This window comes from Calypte anna, chromosome 3, assembly GCF_003957555.1.
Source record: "Calypte anna isolate BGI_N300 chromosome 3, bCalAnn1_v1.p, whole genome shotgun sequence".
NCBI lineage: Eukaryota > Metazoa > Chordata > Aves > Apodiformes > Trochilidae > Calypte > Calypte anna.
This window is the reverse complement of record NC_044246.1, coordinates 32737998-32763429: the sequence shown is the minus strand read 5'-3', so window position 1 is coordinate 32763429 and position 25432 is coordinate 32737998. Positions and strand designations below refer to the sequence as shown.

Below are 25432 nucleotides of genomic sequence, written 5' to 3'. Positions count from 1 at the left end.
CAGCACATCAATTGCTACTCGTTTGCCAACCAATGGAGTTGCCATCTGTTTGGGAGCTCAGTGGAAAGTTTCTCTTTTCCCATGTGATTCAGTGGAGCTCTGCAGTGGCACTGACATGGTCTGGGCAGGCATATTTGCAAAACAGAGGTCTAAATACAGCTTTAAATGTACATTTCTTTAAATCATCTTTAACTACAAAGATCCCAGGACTCAGTTACAACAAACAGACCTCTAGAGAGGAACTCTATCATCTCTTTCCTCAACAAAGTGCAGAGTTGAAATTTTGCATGTTTGAACCTCAACAAGGAAAAAGAAGTTATTCTGTCATTCTCTTTGTCCACAGCCAAGCACCCCAGTTTTATTTAGGGTTCATACTTTGTTTACCTTTCATCCCTAATGCACATACAGATTGGAAACAGTCATTATAAACAAAAGAGGGTTTTTTTTCCCCAGACACTGAGAAAATCCAGTAGAAAACCCCCAAGGTATTAACTCCCAGGCTTCTAAAATAGAAGATGCTTTGTGATTTTAAGCTCCAGTGTTGATTTCTGATTGCAGCCCTCTTTCTCTTGTCCTTTTTTCAACAATATCCTCCCCCTTCTCAACTTAAGAGCTGTGTCTGTAGGTCCAGCCTCTTTTCTGCTCCTTCCTCTCTGTACACTCTCCGATTTTCATTCTCCATTCTTGCTCATTTCCTATGAACAAAGTCACCACGTTTAATCATGTCTTTGCTCAGCCCACATTCTGTGGGTTAAAGGACAATCAGAATAATCAGCAGTGTCTTGGTTTAGGCCCAGCCAGTACCAAGTGGTGCTTTGATTCATCACCCCCCTCTCCCACTGCGGGACAAGAAGGAGAAAATCCACCCAAAAGCTCATTAATTGAAACAAGCATAGGGAGGTTTGCGTTCTCCATTATGCTAACAGGCAAACTCCAGAGAAATTCAAATTCGGAATGAAAAAAAACCCTAATTTAATCTACAAGGAGAAAGATAAAACATAACCAGATCTTAATACCTTTCCCCCACACCTTCCCTTCTTCCCAGTCCCAGATCTCTTCCCTGCTGCCTCCCCCTCAGGGCACAGGGGAGGGGCAGGGGGGGTGTAGGGTCTGTTCCCCACACGGTGTTTATGCCGCTCCTTCCTCCTCAGGGGGAGGACTCCTCACGTTCTTCCCCTGCTCCAGTGTGGGGTCACTCTCATGGCAGAATCTCCTTCAGGAACCCCTGGGACATGAGTCCCTTCCACAGGTGCAGTCCCTCAGGAACTGCTCCAGCCCGGGCTGCACACAGAGTCACGGCTGCTGCGGGAGCAGTCACCTCCTCTGGCACGGGGTTCTCCATGGCTGCAGATCCACATCTGCCCCTCTCCATGATCCTGCACAGGCTGCAGCTTCCCATCTGCCCACCCATGACACTTCAGGGGTTACAAATCTACATTTGTCCCACTATGGTCCTTCCGGGGCTGCTCCACCGCGCTCCTCCATGGACTGCTGGGTCACAGCTGCCATCTCACCACAAGCTGAGGGGAAATCTCTACTCAGGCATCTTTGACACTGACTTTGATATCTTTGCTCTTGCATAAGTTGCTTACACCTTCTCCTCTCCTCTACAGGTCTTTTTTATATTTTTGCAGTTCCATTTTCCCTTTCTTGAATAAGTTACTCACAGAAGCACATCCAGCTTCCCATATCCGCTCAGCCTTGGCCAGAGGTGAGGCCAGAATCGGAACTGGGGGAGCTTCCAGCAGCTTCTCACGGCAGCCACCCCTGTGGCCCTCCCACTGCACCTTATCAAGACAAGAAGTAAGGGGTGTGTGAACATCAGACTGAACACACAGAGCGCAGTGATGGAGGCAGGGAAGCTGTATACTGTAGCAGTAGTTTTTATCTCCTTTACATTAGCCCTGGGAAGTTCTCTCCTGCTTGCCTAGGGCAGAGAAGTAAATTTTGTGCCTAAGCTGCTAACTTTTCCTGACAGTCTCACAGGGCTGGGGAATATGAATAATTGAACTAGTGCTTGCAGTTAGCTTATGGCATACCAGTTCAGCTAGTTTGAGTGTTTCGACTGATTATTTTAGAACTCCAAGCAAGGGCTGTACTGCAAACAACCTTTATGCAGACAACAAGTAAACGCTAAAGACATGTAGAAAAATGGCAGAAAAACACACCATGCAGCTAGTTCCTACATGTGCACCTTTAACATAGCTTGCTGCCTTTGACATTCAGCTCTTTCTGGACACACTTTTTACCCACAGTTTAACATAAGCATAGCAAACAATCTGCAATTACATGACAACCAGGGCTGCCAGTTCCCATGGTATTGCTGCAAACCTGACAGCATTTGGTGTTTACATGAATCTCTAAGGGTTTTTAAGGGATGCTATGAATGCTTAAGAATGCAGAAGGAGAAGGGCAAGGTGAATTTTATCCTTCATGTTACAGCAGCAGTGATTTGCTTTCTTTTTTCCCTTTCAGGTACGACATCATGAACCTGCAGTACATAGAGCCCAACCGCTACGACTATGTCCTCATTGGGACCTGGCATGAGGGTGTGCTCAATATTGATGATTACAGGATTCAGATGAACAAGAGTGGAATGGTCCGATCAGTGTGCAGTGAACCTTGCTTGAAGGGCCAGATTAAGGTGTGCCTCAGACACCTACTTTCTGCTATAGAAATTTGAATAACCTGTGTTTTTCCTAAACCCAAGAAAGTATTTTTCAAGCCAAGGGACAGGACTTCCTTTTCTTTAGGAAAAAAAAATATAGAAAGACTCCTAAATTAACATTTTATTCTTACAGCATACAGACCTATGTTTTCTAAAACTGCCCTTTGTAGTGATGCAGAATCTTCTGGTATGATGGGATTTGAATTTCATCTTATGCAAGTAAGAGAAAGGTTTTCACTTAGTCATTGCTTACAACATTTAGTGGCTGTGATTGACTCAGGGGCTGATCCTGAAAGTAATGTCACACATGGGAATCCAGTATTTTGTTCCAGCAGTAACACCTGCCAGGAAAAAAAAATTAAAGAGAAAAAAAAAGCTATTTATATCTCATATCCACAACAGAGAAGGCACTGCAATACAAATTAAATGAGTCTGTGTTTAACAAAGGGTAACACTTGTATCAAACTACAAATGATTTGCCACCTGGCATGTCTAGATGACATAAAGACATGTTCCACGGCTATCAGAATGGTTTGCATGCATTAGGTTTAAAATTACAAGAAACCCATTAAGGAAAATCACCTTAGAGCAGACCTTCCTTTCTGATTTCATTTAATAAGCTCATTGGCAGCTTTTTAATTCTATATTGCTACTTTAAGCAATAAATGATTGATGATTTGGCAAAGGTGTAGTGGCATACACCAGCAGTCTTGGAGGGGAAGCAATATTGGTATTTACTCACCTCCAAAATATTTTTTCTCCGGTTTTGAGATTGTGCAGTTTGTTTATGTGTGTATATGTAAACAGCACACATATAAAATGCCAGTTTCAACTCCCATTGAAGTCTATTGGACTCTCTCCACAGACTGCAGGGGAAAATGTTAACCAAAAAAGCCCACTAAGACAGCATGCAATAAAACAAACAGTTTTATGTCTCGCTACTGCGCTTAGCTCTGCATATAGATGGGTAGGAAGATCCTGGAAAGAAGGCTGTATTCCTTCTTTTGGGTAAACAGAATCAGAGTCTTTGTTGAGACCCATCAGCTGGAGATATCCCTAAGCTTTCTTTCAGCCTCAACATAATGTAACTAAGAGTCAAGATGAGGAAAACGGTTTGTCAACACCAGATCATTACACTTAGCACAGCAGAGAAAGATAAAACTTTCAGGGACATTTGTCTCAAAAAGAGTTGTTACAAAGCATGCACTTGGTGACCACATGCTGATTTATCTCCTACTAGGACCCACTGCATCCTTTTAGCAGTATATCTTTTAATATGCTCTTATTTTTATTTCTATTTACACTAGTGTAATGACAGAATTACAGAGAGATTTACATATAAACTGTAATTTATGTGTTTGTACACATGCTTGTAAATATCTATCTACACACAAGTATATTCATGAATCACTCTGTTCTAACCTTTGACTTTTGTTTACTGCTTTTTGCAATGCAACAGATACTAAACATGGGCTGAGTTACTTGTCCTGACCTGAACCACCTCTCCAATTAAGCCTCTTCTCAAGGCTGATTGGAAATGTAACACTCCCCATGCATCTGTAACAAAGAGAAAATGGTTTGAAACTTTTTTTTTTTCCCTTTAAACTCGAAAACCCAACTCCCTGAAACAAAACAGAAATGTCCTCAGATATTATCCTTGGACTCCTAAGCACAAATTTTAATATGCAGGGGTGGATACAGAATCAGGATTCATATTTTCAAGTTGTTAAAAATGTTCCATACACGAGAATCCTCTCTTATCTTAAATGGTGAAAATGGTAACTGTTTGCTGGGGGACCTTCCGTGTTGTCTTATAGAGGATCACAGCTAAGGATGTATTTTGCATTACAGGTGATCAGGAAAGGAGAAGTGAGTTGCTGCTGGATTTGCACTGCTTGCAAGGAGAATGAATTTGTTCAGGATGAATTCACATGTAAAGCCTGTGAGCTTGGCTGGTGGCCAAATCCTGACTTGACAGGTAGGGACGCATCCCTCCAAATACATTGCCATTTCACAGGGCACAAGAAGAATGCTGTGTGGTGGAAAGTAATGTGGCAACATGAGGAGGTAGTAAAGCTACATGTGTAAACACATATCCCAAAGCAGTTTAGGAGGAGTGAAAAGTGATATACTTTTTGGCACAGTTCAATAGCAAAATTTTTACCAAGAAGTGACACAGTCTGTCTGTTCCTACCCTTCAGTCAGCATAATCACTGATAAATTTGTCATTTGTTGCAGTTTTAGAAGTAATTATCATCAGAACTCTGTGCATCCTTGACTTAGTACTCTTTCTGATCATTCTATCATGAAATTAGTGATACTTTATCTGGGATTTCAGGCCATTGAGTAACTGACTACCAGATTTTTGTTTGGCAAAAAAATCATTCTCACTGTACCCACCAGCAAGTGGAGTGTCAACAAAATCCTAAAAAAGGCTGGCAGAAGAAAAGAAAACAACTAGAATGGATCTCCTCTGTGTTTATGCTTCGGATGAGTAGTGTGCTATGTCATCGTTCTGTTATTTTGCACTTATCAAGATGAACCTCCACACCTGCTTTGAGCTCTGAAGCAACCATTTCCCCAATAAATTAGATTTAAAACACTGAGAAGAACCACTTTGACCTTGGGCTTTGCTTTGGATTGCTATAAATGACTACTGACATCTCTGCCCCATGCCACACCTGCAACTCTTGGCTGCCAGTATTCAGCAGGGCATCATTTTTGGTCAGAGAAACAATCTGACTACCTAGAGGAAGATCAAATATGTGCCCTATCACATATTTGTCCTTCAATGTGACTGTCTGGCACCTGGATGTTGCTACAGCATTTAACAGATAGACAAAGTACTCAAACGTTCATTAAATAGCTCCAAAAGATACCATTAATCTAAGCACTTATAGTGTGTTTTCAGAGGATTTATTCTGGAAGGGAAAGGTGGCCCTCTCTCTCTCCAGCTAAAAATATATTCTTAATCACAATAAACTAGGAAACTTGACCCATTGTCTATTTTGCTTTTCTATGGAAAATAATCTATAGTCATGTCCTAGATGTGTGTCTCTCTGTCTATATCCCATACCTCTCACACCAAACCCTCCTCACTCTCTCTGATGTGCAACTGAGCCTACTTCAAACAGATTTGTCAGGATTCAGAAATCTCAGTAATTGTTTAGTTCCTTCAATTGTCATGTAAATGGGTTGTAGGAAAAAGAGTTCTTAAAAAATCCCATCTGTACGTACCCCATTTGTAGAAAATCATCTTGTATTACTAGACACAAGAAAATCCACAGCTCCCTTCATAGATGTCCTGATCATTGGAAAAAGTTGTAATATTCAGTTCTCACCTCCTAGCACGCCATGGTCTGCTAATTTTAAAGAAGATATCCATAAACAGCCAGGTTATGTTAGTCTTGGAGGTTTGCCAAATTGTGTCTACTAATCAGAGAAGAAAACTTGGACTTCTTTTAATCAATAAGGCAGAACAAGAACATAGCAAGAGATCAATGTGCACTTGAGCGAATATGGTTCAGTGCTACCCACTGCCCAAAATAGCTCAAAAGGGGACATGTCAAAATGACAGGTACTGCTGAAAGGAGTTGAGGAAAGCATCACTGCTGGAAAAAATCTCAGGGGCATGTTGCAATCTATTAACTTTTAATGAAATCAGTAGATGACCTGCTGATTTGTGTTTCTTCTCAGCAAGGAGACTCAGCTGCTGCTGTTCTAAAATCACAGTAGCATCCACCAAATGACAGCATAGCCATCGACTGATTTCCTAGAGAACATCAAAATGGCAGTCTGCTCCTGCACAGCTTCTTTATTCTGTCTCATTGAGGAAAAAAACTTCCTTTTATAACTCCTACAATTCATTTGCTTGAATTGCAGTACAAAATAACAACATTGTGAAGAGCACCTAGTGCCGTCCTAATCTTTAGAAAAGGGAGATTTAGCTGTATAAACTCTGGCTCTTGAACTTTGTGGGAGTCACCATTGGTGACATTTGATTTGGAATTATTTTTTCTTTACAGGGTTTCTGTCATCAAATGTGGTTTTATATCTTGCTTTTTTTTTTTTTTTTTTTTTTTTTTTGTTGTTGTTGTTGTTGTTGTTGTATTTGTACTCTGCCAGTCATCAACATCTAGACATAGAGTTTAACATCTCACACTTCAGATAGTTTTCATCTTTGCCTTAAATCTTAAATGCTAAACATGTATGTGGGATTAGTCCAGTTTTCCATCACAGATGCAGGCTCCAAAATCCTTAGTCCCTTTAAGAAACGTGAGGCACATACTAACTTATTCCCTAAGATGTGCTTTTCAAGGTGCTCATTGTCTCTTATTGGAATCAGTCTCTGCTACTAAGTAATCCTTTCCTGACTTTTAAATTTTATTTTTAAATGCACAAATTTTTGTTTAGATTTATTCTCCTAAGTATGTGTTCAGTGAAATGGAGTCAGCAGGCACAAAGGACTGATAAAAACCTGACCTGATAAGTAGTCACTAAGCCCAGTATATCAAGGCCTTGTGGCAAGAAGAGAATCTCTTAGTATCAGAATCTAATAAAAGAGGAATGAATGTCAAGCTAATAAATCCAATTTATATAAATCATCTTAAATAAGCGATAAAACACGATAGGACAGGAAGTTTTATACGGCTATTATCATAAAAGTTTGAGGCCATTAGTTACCTGGGATGTGTTAATGACCTCAGAAAAGATACTTCATTGTCTTATTGGCCTTTCAGTATGAATATAACTCTTTTAAAAAAATAATTTAAAATACATTAACCTTCTGCTCTAGGAAACAATTCATGGTTAAAGCAACGGGAAAGCTACCAAAAGGTTTTTTTTGCTAAAACTTTTTTAAGTGTGAAGCTTTTGCAGCTAATTCTCTGATGGTTTGAAGTTTGGGTTAGTTATTTTGGTTCTGGGGGAAGATTTTTCTGTTGGTTTTGGTTTTGTTTTGTTTTATGCCTGTAAGTACATCATTTCCTTGGTGTCCTGCCCCACTCTCAACAAGGTTCCATCGCTCACTTTCTCATAGCTGGGGTATGATTCACCTTTACAGGTTCTGACAACCAACAACTGCTGCTGTTATAAGCAGTACAGGCAGCCTTTGGGAATGTTTGTAGCAAGTGTGGCTCTGGGGACTTTCCCCTGCACAGGAATTATGCTGAATAAATGGAACGTTTTCTAAGACCTTACACAGGATAAGCTTAAAGCAATCTATAGACTTTACCATACTGAATCAGGGTTAAGGCTCTGAAAATATCATTTAAGATGGACAATTAGGAGCATGGCTTGATGCTGCTAAGCTTAAAGCTCACATTGAAATGTAACCCTTCAAGCAACCACAGACTGGTTTCTTGTTTAAGAATGTATTAATCAATGAGAAGGAGTTTCTGACTTTTATTAAATTAAAGGAGCCAAATTCCACTCAGGGTTGCTGCAGCTGATAGCTAGAGCAATTTCTAATAAAAACCTCTTCCTTCATATTTCACCATAAAAATAATGGTTGGAAGAACAAGTTTCCTCACCTATCTGATTCTTGAACAGACCCTTTTGAGCAACCAAAATTCCTTTTCTTTATAAAAGATCTCCAGTTGTCCATACTGTCATTTCTATTGTTTTTGTTGTTGTTACAGGTACCCATAACATCATTACCTGTAGTTAAGTCAGCCCAGTACTCTTAGAGACAAGAAGTGCAGAATTATAAGACATTCTCTCAGTTCATATGACATTGGCAGACTTTAAAAGTTCAAGCAGAAATTTTCCATGTCAGGACTTTGCCTCAGGCAGATTTTTTTTTTTTTTTTAATTTCAACAAAACCAACTTTTCTTCTTCTGCTTCTCCAAATGAGGTCAAAATGAGTGCTCAGCACTGATCCATACCTTACTTCTCCTATATTTGGAAGGAAGAACTTTACATTTTGGTAGAGGTATTAATTGGTAATTATGTGTCACCCTGTGGAAGATGCCTATAAATTGAGCAAAACTACGGGTTTCAGAACATTTTAGTTTGTCAGCAGGTATCTCAAGAAAAATTAGGAAGAAATTTCCAAATCTCATTTCCCTTTGTAGCATCCTGAGCAAATATTTGGGACACCCAAAACTGAGGACTGTTTCTGCAAATTTTTCCATACTGCAGTTCACTTCTTTGTAAAATGGTTTTAATCATCCATGGCACATAGGCATATGTTAGTGCCTGGATTTTATTTGGAGCCATGAAACTGTTCCTTCTTCAAGCAGATACCTTTCTAACACTCTTTTTCTTTTCTGTACACTGCAGGCTGTGAACCCATCCCTGTAAAGTACCTCCAGTGGAGCAATATAGAGTCTATTGTGGCTGTGGTCTTTTCCTGCCTGGGGATCCTGGTCACCATGTTTGTCACCCTTATCTTTGTGCTCTACAGGGACACCCCTGTTGTTAAATCCTCCAGCCGGGAGCTCTGCTACATTATCCTTGCTGGCATCTTTCTGGGTTATGTCTGCCCTTTCACTCTTATAGCTAAACCCACCACGACATCCTGCTACCTCCAGCGCCTTCTGGTGGGCCTCTCCTCTGCCATGTGTTATTCTGCCCTCGTGACCAAAACCAACCGCATCGCACGCATCCTGGCAGGCAGCAAAAAGAAGATCTGCACCCGCAAGCCGCGCTTCATGAGCGCGTGGGCCCAAGTGGTCATTGCCTCCATCCTGATCAGCGTGCAGCTGACGCTGGTGGTCACGCTGATCATCCTGGAACCCCCGATGCCCATCCTCTCCTACCCCAGCATTAAGGAAGTTTACCTGATCTGCAACACCAGCAACCTGGGTGTCGTGGCACCCGTGGGCTACAATGGACTCCTCATCATGAGCTGCACGTACTATGCCTTCAAGACTCGCAACGTGCCCGCCAATTTCAACGAGGCCAAGTACATTGCATTCACCATGTACACCACTTGTATCATCTGGCTGGCCTTTGTGCCTATCTATTTCGGGAGCAACTACAAGATTATCACCACCTGTTTTGCAGTGAGCCTGAGCGTGACAGTGGCGCTGGGGTGCATGTTCACTCCCAAGATGTACATCATCATAGCCAAGCCTGAGAGGAACGTCCGCAGTGCCTTCACCACCTCAGACGTGGTGCGTATGCATGTCGGGGATGGCAAGGCACCTTGCAAGTCCAACACTTTCCTCAACATATTCCGGAGAAAGAAGCCAGGGGCCGGAAATCCGAAGTAAGTGACTGGTCACAGGTAGACATCTATCTGTATGTGTTCCTCTCTTTGCGTCTCTTAGTTGACCATAGTTTACTGAATAGTAAGGTATGTAACATTTTTTCGTCTCACGTGCAGCAGAAAAGATGGAAATAATCCTTCAGATCTAAGTGTCAGATGGCTATTGACATGGTGCTGCTTATTTTATCTTCTGCTCTGAAGGCAGCCCTAAACACAACTCCCACCAGCTCTGGGGCAGGTCAGGCAGTGGTGGAGTAACCAAGCTCCATTTGCAGCTTCTCCCGTATCTCTGTGAATGGGATGGGGATCTTGCAGCTCTGTGTGCAGTTGTTCTGCATTATATTCAAACTGAGGTGCTATTGTAGCCTTTTGGGAGAGGGGACCAGAAATCTTTGTCTGAGTGGATGTAAATCACATACACTTGTCTGAGGCTGCTGAGATGTGTGTGTGAAAGCTGGGGACTGAACACTAGTTTTCAAGATAGTGTTTTGTGACAGTCATCATGACTGTGATCCCTTCATACTATCTCTATGCTCTATTTTATATTCAGAATTATGAGTAATACTTCTAATCATCGTTAGTTTAAACCTGTCCGTGTTCTCAACCTCTGGGTTGGTGTGAAAGCTGCAGAAGTCAACTGGTAATGAAAAGAAAATTGCATGCACATCTATTGAACCTGTTATTTTCCTTGCTAATAATTAAAAGCAACCCATCTGCAGAAGTGAGAGAACGGTTACTTCAAAAATCATCTCCCCATGAGCAGCTGCTTGAACATTTACATTCTTTATTATCTTATTGTATTTTAAACTTTAAAGAAGCACCATAGGGCTAGACATGAGTTTAGATTATTTTTGTTCCAGTTTAAAAAAAAATTATCATAATAATAAAGAACCAGTGAAGTATACATTTCTGAGCTTCCTGATAGGATTAAAAGTCAGTTAATTTCTCTTTTGGATCTGTAGGCTTCTCTGAGTCACTTGAGCTGGTTTCAATCTGTTTGCATAAGAATACTTTTTGTATGTCCTGAAGGTGGAAGGGGTAAGGATGAAAGTAATACTTTAGAAAACCCATGCTGTGATCAATTTTACCTTCATTCTACTTCAATAATTTTTATTTTGTTGTCAGGCAGGGGGTTGGAAGAGAAGGGAATGGAGACATAAGTAACCCAAACAACCAGCTCAATGTGCCAGGGAAGCCACCATAAAGCTGCCAGCTCCTGAACTAGACAGAAAGGGAGGTGGGACCAGCAGTCAGCCTCGTAGACCCCCCTGCAGAGAAATGGCCAGAAATCTCTGTGGCTCAAGAGCTTGAATTCCATGCAAATAGAAGTATGGAGCCTGCTGCTTTGCTCTGCCTTTGTGGAAGTTGGATGGGGTCTGACATGCCCATAAGAATCTGATGTGGTGTCTGCAGTGTAGGCTATGCCTAACACTGCTTGTATCTTTAACATTATGTTTGAAAAAAAAACCAAAACAACCCCAACCAAACAAAAAAAGACTATTGAGTATTCTAGATCATGAGAATCTTAGTATGTAATTCTTTGTTGTGCTTACTCGTCTTCTGCTTTAACCAAAACACTTTAAAAGACCCAGATGCAATATATTTAGAACACAGCGCATCATATGAGAATATATTTAATCCTGTTCAAAAATGAAGCATTCCTCTCAGCACTGTCATCTTAAAAACACAACAGGTGTTAACTGAGTTTTTTTGAAATTTGTTTTCTGTGTAATTTTAGTAAGATTTTCTTGACCTCTCCGTGAAGCCTGTGTGAGCGACATGAAACAAAAAAGCCTGTAGGGTCTTAAGGTGCTCTTCTAAACCAAAAGCTCAACACCTGGTTGATATGCTTTTTTTGTCTCAGTTCAAACTTCCAATCTTTTACCCAGCAAGATCTCAACCTCTGACCTAAACCTCTTGTGTAGTTACTGCTATGTTCTTCACCTAAACCAGCACAGATGCGGAGGCATGTGAGGCTTGCTGCTGGATAAGGAGAGAACACCGTTCTGCACATGAACATGAAGAACTGAAAGCAGGGTAGTATACAAACAGGCAGCTTTGGAAATAAAGTCACAAGACAGAATAAAAAAGTAATTTTAGAGCTTTGGAGAGTATTTTATCTCCTAGCGGAGTCTATTGAAATGATTTTGAGGACATTGAGCCGACACAGGTAAATAAATGAGTCACTGAGGAAACTGGAGGAAAAAATAGAATTTGCTCTGAGTGTTTGAAGCATCTAGATCACTCAAACATGTAATCAGGTCCTCCCTGAAGAAGGACTTGAAGCTACTGGAACATGCTTAGTGCCTACAAGAATGGCCACCACATTAGTTTTCATAGTTCTTTTCATTTCCTATCAAGATCTGGGATTTGCCAGACTTTCAGTAATTCAGATTCCTGAGTATATTGTTCTGCTTCTTGATTCTGTAGTTGTCCCTTTCTATGGACACATTTTTCTACCTGTAAGTGGCCAGCAGTGCTTCACTCAAAAAATTTCTTTTCCAGCTGTCTCATAACAATTTTCCATCCATTTTCTTGTTACCTCTTCACCCTCTTCCTAGCATGCTTTACTTTTTCTACTTACCAATTTTCATCTCTCTCTTTCTGTCTGTATCACTGCTAATGTAGCGAATTCCGATTTATAAAGGTAGCATCCCTTTAAATTAAATTGGTGAGCAGATATAAACTGGGTTAGTTTAAAAAGTGGAAACTAGTTTACAGTTACAAGGGCAAGTCAAAATTATAACAACCTTGATAAAGCACTTATATGCACTATGATGCAGTTAGCTTAACTAGTATAGCTAATAGGCTAGAGCAAGCTAGCTCGCACTTCCCGAAGTAGAGCATAAAGATTAACCTGGGAAATCTGTTAGTACATGATCTATTAGTTAGTTCAAAACCTTCAGCTACATCTGGTGCTGACAAGGAGGTCATAAAATCCTTTTGAAAAACGTCTGTCCCAGCTGCATTACCCACAGACCTTCAGTGAAAGAGGTTGTTTCATAACACTGGTCTTCACCTAAGAGCAGTGCTTTAACTCATCTGTTGCACTCTAAAGATGCAATGTGCAATCATGAGGATTTGAGCTCTGTCTTGCTTGGTTGAATTTAACCATAAGCGATAATAGCCAGCACTGTTTTAAAGAGAGCTGGTTGGAAACTTCCCAGTGGAATATTTTCCATCAGAAAATTCTGGACTCTCAAAATGTTTCATAGAATTGTGTTTGATAGAAGGGATCCTCCCTGGGCAACAGGGTCTTTCTTTTATTCCCATGGAGGGTTGAAGACATTAGGAAACTGTGAGGGAATCTTACCCCAACATCCTCTTTAAGGCACTCACTTAGGTTAAAAGCATCTTCTTCACCTCCTATGTGAACACCCTATAACTAGACTATGTTCTGTTCCAGGGCAAATCTTCTCCCTTCTCTGTGTTCTTGACCAGAAGTAGTGTGTCTTGGAAGAGACAAAGAAGTCCTGATAAAAACCCAAGAGAAATGCTTTGTATTATTCTGTGAGAGAACCTGAATCTGGGTCTGAGATATCCTTGGCATGTGTCTTCAGTACTGAACTACTGTCAGTTTCTCCCTCTTGTCAAATGTATATTTAAATATTTATAAAAATTAAACAGCTACCTCAGGAGAGATTGAGAGAGAGTGATATCTGCTGCTTTTATTCAAGCTTTGTGGGGACATTCCTTGTTAAGAGTTTGCTGCTTGATGAGGCTATGAGATCTTGGCTGTTACAGAATGATGACATAGCAGTATTTTTAGGAGAGGCTTTTTAATTTTTTCTTTTTTCCCCATCTATGAGATTGTACTTTTGGATATGGATCTTGCTGTGATCATTAGCTATGTTTTTGACCACTAATATTACATTTGTCTTCTAATGTCAATCATCTTGAAGAGCAGCACTCTTATACAGTGCCTGTAGGCTTGTTTCCCTGAGGAAGGAAGCAATGCTCCATTCTGTACTACAGTCAGAAAAAATAACCAGTAACATTGAAGCTGCTGATCTTGAGGTCTTGATGTTCTCCACACCCTGCTTCAGATGGACCCTGCTCAGTGTGCAGAAGGCTGGAGCCAGGTCTGCAGCCTACAGTTCTCTTCTGTTGCTTTTCTGTAGTCCACACATGGTTTTCATAGTGCTTGAACCACACAACTAGGCTAAGCTCTTCTGTCATGCTTCTTGCAGGCTTCAGTGGCACAAGAAAAGACAGCAATGCAGAGGAGACCCACAGGGGATGTTTGTTGTGCATCATTGCATAATTATCTCCATGTTTGGTAGTGATGCATTAGCTGCTGCCTCAGTCTTCACGTACAAATGATTTAAAATTTATATTTGAGACCCCAGGTTTGGACACATGCATTTTGAATCAGACTAAGTAAGGATTTACTTGTCAACATAAACTCTGCAGCAAAATTTGAGTTGACAGAAAGGCCAAATAGCAAGTCACTGAATGGCCAGGTTTACACATTAATGTGTAAACCACCTGCTTCCCTCCTTCTCATTTTAATATATTTGCATTCAATTATTTCTCTTCCAGCTGTCTGCCCTTAGAAATTAATTACTGCTTTTAAATGTTTCCAAGCACATAGGTTTTGTTTACCTTTTAACTTGTTTTAGCAGTCTCTACCTCTAGGCTGCTCTCACAGGCAACCACTCAAAGCAGTGTCCAGGAAGCCACCCTTGCCAAGGAACTCTCAAAATGGCTTTACATTACTCTAATATAAAGGGTTGGGCAACCCAACATCCCCTAGTATGTTCTTCCTGCTTACTTTACAGGAGTCTGCTCCTGCTCTTCATCCTCTCTCCCTGTGTACTGGGTCCTTACATACAACTTTTCAGCTGGGAATCAGGTTTTTCGGTTATCTCTAGTAACATATGTCTGTTCCCTTAACAAAGCTTAAGGAACCATCTGCTTTTTTATCTTGCCATGATCTCAGGTATTCTTGAATTCCTCTTTCTTTTTCAGCTGCTTTTCTGAGTTGCCATTTCATCTTGAGGAAGCTGTGCTGATACGCCATGTTGCTCTGGGACTCATTTCGCTTGGCAACTCTCTGTCCAAAAAGGCTTTTGGGCTTCTCAGCTCCTTCATTTTCAAAGCTTCCCACAGACCTCCAGTGAGGGGAATCTTAGCAGAAGTACATCCAGAAGGCAGGACATTTTGTTTCACTGCTTTTGGTGGTGGTGGGAGGAGGGAAATTCATAGTGCCGCATGGCAAGAGTTGGAGCTTCCAGAAACAGTAAATGTTCAGCATGTTCAGTTGCAGTCACACAAATGCAGATCTTTTACAGCCTCTAACTTGATCCAACTTGAATGCCTTATCATAGGAATTTATGCTCAGGAGTATTCCCTTTTCTCACTCTGACTTTACTATGCTAATACGCTATCTTTAAGTAGGGGATTATAGAGGCAAACAGGGAGGGGAAGGAAGTGTAACCAGGAGTCATGAAAACACTTCTAATGTAAGTAAAAACAGTGGGGTTTTCCCTGACCTTTGCAGGCTAAAATCCATGAAATCAAACAAAACCAATCTTAACCTGGCCCAGCTGCATAGGGAATATTTCACTCTGTCTGTCTGAAATGCATGAAAAGATATGAAATAATCAGATTTAGTAGAAAGCATAAGGAGGATTAATAATAACTGGTCAGCATTGTACCTTCTCCTATACAAGAGAATATATTGTTACACCCATGCACTTCAGGACATGAGCCTAATCTGAGAAGCCTATAATTTAAGTACTAACTTTGGTCCTAAATTGTATCACCTAACCTGCAGCATGTAAGAATTATTTTGAAATGCTTGTTGTAGTGATTACTGTCTGGTGTAGTTTTATCTTCTTACAGCATTGCCAAAACAGTAGAGAGACAATTGCTGAATCTAATAGGAAATGGTAGGCTAGCTTGCTTTGCAATTTAGAAAATGGATGCAGCGGGTAAATTTTTCATGTCCTGTAGTAGTATTGCATACACAATAAGACAGCATTTTATTTTTACCATTGCAGACGTTATAAAATACCAAATTCCAAGGCACTTCCAAGAGGGTCTTTAAAGCTGCTGGGCCTGCACAGCAATCCCAGTGAGGTTTACCCCAGGGGGAGGGCATATTATGGAGGAGAATTTTGACAGAGCTGAAACATTGTAAGCTACCACAAGTGTGAAATAACACAAAGATTCAAACTAAAGAAAAAAAATACAGAGGGAAAATTTATACAGGACAGGGTATATTGCTTATTTAAATGATTTATTTGACATTATATGTCTGATCTCTCCAGTAACCTAGCAGTAAAATGCTGATGTCTAAGACCTGTTTTCTATGCTAACTCTGTAGAGCAGTGGAACCGTGGGGTGCAGGGTGGCTGCACGGCTCCTGGCTCCCCATCAGGGCATGGTGCTCCACAACCACAGGGCACTTGGTTTGCCCTTGCATCCCTCCCAACACATATCCATGAGGAATCTGCTTCCATTGCAGTGTGAATGGAGCCATGGCAGCCCTGACATGGCCCCTGGGTGCCACAGCAGTCCCAGGGAAGACGGGTGGCATATTGATCTGGCCTAACACATCTCCCTCTCATGGCCTCTCTGGCTTTTGCTTAGCTTCTGTATGGAGCATCATCCTTTACCTTTTTCTGAAGTTGCAGTGCGTTGTTGGGAAAGCATCTTGTACCCTCACAGGCATAGTTGAAGGTTTTAGAGACAAACATCTCCCTCTCAGCAGCTGGTATATTTGCTGGCTTTGCTGGGCTTAAGCCATTAATGATTTTGTGGACACTTAGCAGTGTGACAGATAACAGTTCTTCCTCAGTTCTCTTGTGTATGTGGTGTGAATTTCTACTAAAAAAATTCAACAGATTCAGTCCAGCTGTTCAGTCCTTGTCAGGATGTTGATTTAAGTGAATATTTAAAACTCCCAGAAGGCAGTTACATGTTTCCAAAGAGACTCTTACAACTGATGTTAAAAAATAGGAAAGAAACACGAATAAGAGGCTGAAGCTTAACAACCCAAGAGCAATCTCTTCTAGCCCTGCTGCTGTCTTGTTCATTAAATTTGAGCCATGTAACTATATCTAATAGTTTCCTTTTAGCCTTCAATTTGCATTTGCTTTAATAGATACACTGTAGTTCTGTCCCATGCATCTGAAAAAAAACACATAATACATGACAAATAACTCCGTGTTGTCACTTTTACACTTACTTTCTAGTGATGTCACAAATACGTATATCAAATCATATACTAAATTTTTATCTGGGTACACATGTGCAATGTAACCACTCTGGAGATAGAAAATTCACTTTTTGCACCTAATGAGAAATAAAGGGCAAGGCTGCCTAAACCTTGCAAGTGCTCCTTTAAAATTATCCCAATTAAACAGAATCCCAGGACAGGCATAACCAACCACAAGTTACTCTAAAGGCAAGCTCAGGAGAAGGAGCAGGGTCAGATGCACAATATTATTGGGATAATTGTCATTAAGTAAAAGCCAAGAGATCTGGCAGTTTAGCTTTAATCCTCTGGCTTTCCTTTTGTGACCAAAAGGAGAGTGGCCAAGGCCACATTTAAGAAATATGAACAAGAAAAGCAATGAGGTTCAGTCTGACAGTAAGAGCAGCAGGGATAAACCCCTTCCTACAAAACCCAGATCATATTTATTTAGTTTACAGGGCACCTGGGCTCCCATACAGACTTCTGCTTCTTTGTCACCAGAGCTCCATTTTATAGTTCCTTTAGATGCAGGGGCTGTTGTGTAAGGTTTTATGTAATTTCCTCCCTTTCTCAGAAAAGAATTGCCCCAGTCTGGGGCAATTTCTCCTCTTTCTTTTGATGGATCTTTACAAATCAGTTCTCACAGGGACTTTGACAGGATGTGAATATAAGAAATGGTCTCTCTGAGTGCAGCTTTGTTCTTCCCAAAGGACACCCAGAGATCTTCACTTTACAGCTACTTCCCTTGTTGTGCTGCTCTAAAGATGATGAATCACAAAAAGTTTTTTTTACTTACAGGCACTGCTGTAGCACCAGGCAGCTGTGTATAATGAATCTCAATACTTAAATATAATGATGCATAGATACACAACTACATCAGAGGGGAGCTTTACAGTTATGTACCACAATATCTGCTTCCTTGCTGAAGGGAAGCAAAGGCTTCAGAAATCCTGGAGAAAGCTAGGATCTTTCTTGGCGTAAAACACAGGAATAAGGACACCACTTGTAATTTAATTTCTTGCTTGACTGGGTCACTTATTACATTTCCTTGTATTTCTATATCTGTATATATTATTGATTGCATTTTTTTTCTGAAACATAGTCATAACCAGCCTGTTAGGATGCTACAAAAATACACCAACTCAACAGTGAGCAATACAAACAATTATATTCACATGTAGGTATAAGCAAATTATGTTAAGCTGCTTAGCACCAAAATCTCACATTGTTTTGGTCAGAATCATCCCTGTGAGAAAAGTAAGGAAGAAATCTCTTTTTAAGAGTGTCAGGCAGATAAATAGATGTTGAAGTCTGCACCCAGATAAGCACCTGAAAATTTTGATATTTTCCTATATTAAATATAGAAGTCAGACTCTACCTCTCAAAAGCACAAAGAAAATAAAACCCCACTAAGCCATGTTTTGGATGGTGTTGGTGTAAAATATGATTTTAAAATACATAACAGCCTTTCATTTATTCAATTCAGCATCTTAAAATGGAAATGGAGTAAAGAACTAAAACACAAGTCTCTTGAAAGTTATTTTAAGATTTTTAAAGTCAAGAATGTGTTTTACCTTCTTCCATTCTCAAAGGTGTGATGTTTCATCCCTGTACCTCAGCTATTCACCTCCCCTCAGCAGAAGAAAACAGAGCTGTGACATTTCACAAATACACAATTCATGTACAAATACTTGTTAGAATAACATGGAGGATATTCTGCAAGTGTTTATTCTGCAGGGATCACTGAGACACCTTGTGATCTCATACATTTTTGAGCTAATTTTAGAGGTGAACAAAAATATGGGTACTGAAGGATATCATGTGGATCTCTGTCATTATTTATATATAAGGATAAGGCTATAAAACAACACAAGCACTATATATACAGTTAAAACAGGGGGTTGGATTTTCTTCAAATTAAGAGGTATTCTGAAAAATATTCTTTATTTGTCCTAGCAATTCACTGCAAACTTACTAATGTGAAATGCAGAACTACTGCTAATTTATTTAATCCTAATCATGCTTGGGGGGACACACAAGCACATAAGAGCCAAATAAGAGGACAGCACTCTTGGATGTCACTTTTTTTCACTGATGTGAAAGGTGTCTCTCATCCTGGCTTGTCCACTGAGCCTATTCCTACCTGTGGGGAGCACACCCCCTTTCTCAGGGATGCCCCCCAAAACAAAGCACTGCAAGGCAAACTGCAGCTGTTGGAAACATGCTGATAGAGCACCTGATTTTTAGCAAGACTCTGAAATTCATCATGAATTTCATCAGACATTCAGATTTCTCTGAATAACACATGCAGAGAAAGAAGGTGGTCCATCTCTGTTCAGGGACTGTAGGTGTGCGTGGTTTTCCAGCCTGATTGAAATTTAATTCCCTGAGCAGGGTTTAATCCCAATTGTACAGTGTTAGTCTCAGACCAGTAGTTCTCTGTGCTTCATTACAGAAATACCATCAGAGCCCTTGGCGGATGACACTGGCACATACATTTTGTTTGGTGTGGGAAGAGGCCCTTACATTGCTCTGTTAGTGGATCAGTAATGTGTTTCAAAATAAATTTGTCAGCTTGACACCTGCTGTCACCAAGCCACAAAGACGTGACAATCCTGACATACCATCATTGAAGTCTGGGAATGTTTTTCACACCTTTTTCCTGTCCTAAGGAAGGATTTGAATTTTTTTTTTACTCCAGCAGTAGCTCAGTTTAGCTTCCCCTCACTATTTGTGATCCCAGAGTTGGGAGTATTTTTGACAATAGAAGTTTTTAAAAACTTTGGAAACAAAAGTCAAGCAGCTTCAGCTGACATATGCCTCAGCAGCATGTCCCCCCAGCTTCCCTTTGTGAGACTGCACCTGCAAACCTTTGTGCTTTAACATCACTTATTGCAGAAACAGGACGCAGCAAACCAGTCTGGCACTTGTAGAAGCCCATTTTGCTTGAAATACCCCCCACATCCAGACACATTAATTTACAAACATCTGTAGTACCTCCTGCAACATTTCAAGTCATCCTAATTTTTCCATTCTTCACAATATTTTTGTAGAACACAGAAGATCATGTAGGGAGTGGGGCTGTGTATGATGTGTACCAAAGCAGAGGCTAATTTCTTGTGCACTATTCAGTTGAAAATCCGGATGTGGTCTTTGCTAAATGCCTGTCCCACAGATATTTGTAATTAAGCCACTTCTTTTCTTCTCTTTATTTTTTAAAATGGTGATTTAAGAGTTTGAAAAGGGAAGAGCGAGGAAGTTTAGAATCTCCATATTCACTTCCCGCTTGACTTTAAGTGTGGGTTGAAAAGGAAAGTGTATTGTATCAATAGAGCAACTGCCTCCACACTGCAATTTGTAATGACTATTTAGTTTTGAAATAACAAGTCAGCTAATTCTTCAGAGCATATATGTTCTCTGGCATTCAGACTCCCACACCTGACAAGCATAGGTTAAAAGGCATTATCACTGTAAACAGCAAAAAATTTTGCACGCTAGGAGTAATCACACTATTTGTCACTTTAAAGCCCACTTGAAAACTAAAAGCTCTAAGTTTCTTATTACTGCATTATGAACAATTTACCACTTTTAGCTTTTTGCTTCAGTTAGTTATCTCCTTTTGAGCTGTTTCCCCTTCTTGGCTCTGTGGTTCTACTTTTGTGGTATACAGGATGTGGTTTTCTTTCACCCCATAAAATTAACCCCACAGAGAAAACAAGAAAGAAAGAAAAAAAAAAAGGAAGAAAAGTTAATTATTGCCACTGGATTGCTTTTGAGTTGGGTCTCAAGGTCAGATAAACATTGATGTCAGCACCAGAAAGGTGATCCTGCTGCTCCTGGTCTGGGGAAGAGGATTAAGAGTTGTCCCTTTCAGCAGTAAATCATTAAATTAGCTCAGCTATGTTGCAGAACCACAGCTGGAGATGTCAAAGCTGATCTTAAACTCCAGCAAAACAAGTGTTCCTGATCTGATTCTAGCAGCTCATCACTAGTAAATGGTTTGCTGGTGTTCACAGTTTCAGTCTGATCAGTCTAGTACCCCCAGAGAATAGCAGGCTGAGTTTAAATGCCCATGTGCAAGCCACCTTCAAGTTAATATGTCCCCCTTCTCTTCAGCTGGTGTGATTACACATTCCTCATCCTTAGGAACATTTATTCTTGTTGCTTTGTTACTTAAAATTCTTTTTAGCCTTCCCCTCTGCTTCCAAAGAAAATGTTTTCTTTGTGTTCTCTTCTGGCCATTTCTTTTCATGGCACAAAAGAGATCACTTCAGATGGCTCAGTTCAGCCTGTTTTGGGTGGCATGCGAGCCTTGCATCCCCAGATCAAGGATTGTCTGAAAATTGGGACTTACTCCAGACTACTTATTCTCTTAAATCAAAAAGGCCTCCAAACCAGTCAACTAACCAGAAAACCAACAGCAAAATACTCAGAAACCAACCAATAAACCAAAAAAGACTGTGTATGGCCCCATGGAAGGCCTATCTACCTTGGGCAGACTGACATGGACTGACAAGGGGCTTGAAAGGATATCCACAGCAGCACAGACACCTACAGAATGTGCCCAGGGAAGAGATTAAGTGCATGGGCAGTGTTAGCCCTGACAAGCCATGGGCAATAACCCACCAGCTGCCATGGGCTGTCCCCAGATACAGGCTAATGCAATGAGTGGGCAGAGGAAACCAGGCAGCTCTGCAAGGGTCCTGAGGAGCTCAAGTGTGGGCCCACAGGGATGTCATGGGAACTCAAGTGTTTGAGTAGTACAGGCTCCTGTGGGGTACAAAGTAGGGGCCCAGGCATCTCTGTGCATCCCAGACAGTGAGCACTTCTTCAGCCTTTTTCATTTTCTCTGAAACATAAGGCTATACACGTTCTTTAATCCTTAGGGCTATACAAATTATCTCAAAAAACTCTCCTACCACCATCCCAGACACCCAAGTGATTTGCCTGTGGCTACTTCGGTCTATCATAGCCTGTAAATCCACAAATGCTTTAAGCTGCCCTAAGCCAGAAATTACACCCAAAGCTTTTCTTTCCCCTGAACTGTTCCTTTGCTCATGCAGTAACAGCAGCCTGGACAGACTGTGAGCTGGAGCAGAAAAGGGACAGAATTTATTTTTTAATTTTTTTTTTATTTATTTATCAATTTATTGACTTATTGGCTGAGCTGGGACCCAGATTAATTGTCCCTGTCATTCCCTGCTTGCACCAAGGGTTGTGCTGGGGCAGAGGGGTGGATAGAGGAGCAGGAAAGAGCAGCCAGGAGGGCTGAATGCTCCCCTGGGCACATGGTTGGCTCCTGCTGGCCCAGGGCAACCTCACATGCTGATAAAGCTCTGTCTCCACCATGCAGCTCAGTGATGGGTCTTCCTGGGCATCCTACTGGAACTATGTTCTCCTTGGTGACTGTGACTCTTCTTTCCTCTTCAGCAGATGCTCACACCGTGATAGACAGTGTGTGCTATGAGATCCTTCCTGACCTTCAGTCTCCATGGATGGTAATTATCTGTATGTCTCACTCTGCCGGGCAAGGCAGAGTGTAACCTGTAACCTGCCTCCTACTTGCAATGCTCTTTTTTTCACGGCTCTTAATGATTTCTTTCTCTCAAAACACTTCAGCTCTTTCACTGATTAGTATAATCAAGTTAAAATTCAGAGCAATCTTTTCCAGCTATCACTTAGCTTGGAATTTAGGACATGTGTTTTGTACTGAAAACTTGTCTGTCTTCCCAGCTTCATCTATTGGCTTAGTGAAATACATTGTAGAAATCTCCTATCAGATCCTGACTCATACAAAAAATATTGAAAATTCAGCTCCTTCTCCTGCAGAAAGGGGATGTGGCCTTGCTTCTTTGTACATAGACATCTTTTGATCCAGCTGTGGCAACCATGCACAAAACCTGACCTTTCAAGGATGCAAACACCAGAATATGAACATGCTTCTGACTAGGTTGATGCTAGATTTAGAGACATGAGAGGATCTGGGATCAATGTTTAGTTGAGACCTTCACTGATCTGGTTCTACATACAAAGTGTGCTTACCTCCCCAGCCACCTTGCAGACTGCTAGAGGGTTGAGGAGCTAAAAAGCAGGCTAGAAAATCTGTGGAGTTGCTGAGCTGCCCTTTGGGAGTGCAGAGGACTGTCAGTCTGAATGCTGGAGCAGAAAATAATCTAGGGTGGTATGACAGTGCGTGACAGGGCACATGGCACAAGGTTTCTCTTTTCCTGTATTAATTCCAGGAATTGTATATACATTCTTAAAAACTGGGGGATGATTCAAGGCTAACAGTCATGTATCATCACATCTCTTGAAGTTCCTCCAGCCTGCTTTCTTCCTTGTGTTATTGACGGTGAGTTGTTTCCTACTAGATTGTATAAAATCTGAGGCTGTTCTTTTCTGTGGGGATTGTGAAAGCTTTTCTTACAGCTCAGACAATGTCTAGTGTAGAGGATCTCTGACTGTGGCTTCAAATGATATGTAACACAATGTCCTCTGCTTCAGTTATCTTGGATGCTAGACAGATTCATTCAATTTGTGTCTGTTTGGGGAGTCTGGATGAGCATAGAGAGTAATTCCAGAGCAGAAGGTGAATGTTTCTAGTTTCATAGCTGTTCAGATTTAAAACATTACAGATAGCAATTCCCACTTTCCTACAATCCTGACACAGCTGTTTGCCTCGTGGGATGATTCATTTATACTTAGCAGAAAAAAAATATTGGCAAGGGTGACTCTTCTTTCAGATCTTTTATATTCCTCACTGCAGATTTCAACAGGCCTGTTACCTGCCCTACAACTGGCTAGAAGCACTTTTCTGCTTCAAAGGATACAAAGTAAAGCAATTAATCCACTTCTTTCAAGAACCCTCTGCACTGCCACCCTTCCTCCTCTGCCAGACTCCCTGTTACTGGACCCAGGCATTCATTAGAAAGCAGTTCAGGCACTTTGATGATGGTGTTCCAACTCCTTGTTCAAAATAATAGCAGATCCATCCTGCCCCTGGGCTCAGGATACAAATAACCCCTCATCAGGAATTACCTTGAGAAGACTGCCCCCCAAAACCCCATTAATCCTCATGCTGTGAAGAAAGGCAGGCTTTTTTGGTAACCAGGGAAATGTATATGAAGTTCCACCATTGCCTGCAAGGCTGGAAGGAAGAAGAGGGGCTGCATTTCCATTATTAAAACTAGAGAGGGAAAAAGAGAAGTACAGGGATCTGGGCACTAAACCTGAATCATGGCTCTGCAGTATTAGCACACACTACTAATAAGAAAAAGCAAGCCTACAAAGATACTTCAAATTGAATGCTTGAAAAGAATTTATTATTATTTATGCAGTTGACAGTGATTTGATAACTGCAAAATAACTCACTGAAGTATAATCAACACATGCATTACATTTCCCATAAAACTATATATCCAAATGTCACTATAAATCCAGATCAAAATTCTACTGAAGCATGAACCTTGATGTTTAGAGCTGATTGCTGTAGTGTTTATAGTGTATATCACTATATAGGGTTCCACCTTGACCAGAAGGCTTTGATTGAGCTTGGCAGCATTTTAACAACAGCATCCCAAAGAATGCAAACCTGTCAAGGCTTATGGGGGTTGCATACTCTATTACATGTATACCTGTGTTTGATTTTGGCTAAGGAGCACAACTGCAGCCACAGTAAGGAAAGAGATTACTGTATTTTTAACATATTAGGAAGCATTTTGGACTGTCTGAGGCATCAAACTTCTTTCTGCATTTCAAATAAGAGGATTTCATAACAAGGCCTGCAGATGCCCAGGGTTTGGAGAGCAAAATGCTCTGAACTCGCTCTGGGATTATAACTGAGATATACAGAGATACACAGAGTGGGAAAGACAGAATGCAGCTAAAAGGAAGGCAGAAGCAACAGCAAACTGCAATATCTGAAGGATGACAGCTGGTAAAGCCTGTTGACTCAGAAAGACCCAGCTCTGAAGCAGTGCTCTGAAACAAGAATTTTCCACCTTTTCCAGAGTCCCTGAGTAAAGCTCACAGTGGCTGTATGCCCTGTACTGCACGTGCAGCACTGAGCATGTGTGAAATATATTTAGAACTGGATTTATTCTCTCTGATAATCAACAGCATGTTGCTACTTGTTTTGTACAATTAGCTGGTGTGACTGAAAAAAAATCTATTTCTGACTTTTAACAAAATGAGCACAGAAAGTATAAAGCTCTTGTTCTGTCAATAGAGGAAGCAAAATGGAGATCTGTAGAAATGTTGGCTAATCTGTTCAACCAGAAGTTTAATAATCTCTGTAACTTTAATAAACTGTAGGAGAGAGCATGTTCCTAATTATAATCACCTTTA

General features: G+C 40.8%; 1 protein-coding gene across 3 annotated transcripts in view; it reads left to right on the top strand.

The window, feature by feature from the left end:
- GRM1 (glutamate metabotropic receptor 1) overlaps window positions 1-25432 on the top strand; it is a 177277-nt gene that overhangs the window by 138688 nt on the left and 13157 nt on the right. For all 3 annotated transcript variants that reach the window (XM_030447171.1, XM_030447173.1, XM_030447172.1), the window contains exons 5-7: window positions 2476-2644; window positions 4520-4646; window positions 8952-9882. In XM_030447171.1, coding sequence (XP_030303031.1) covers window positions 2476-2644; window positions 4520-4646; window positions 8952-9882 — 1227 coding nt within the window. The remainder of the gene's footprint in view (window positions 1-2475; window positions 2645-4519; window positions 4647-8951; window positions 9883-25432) is intronic.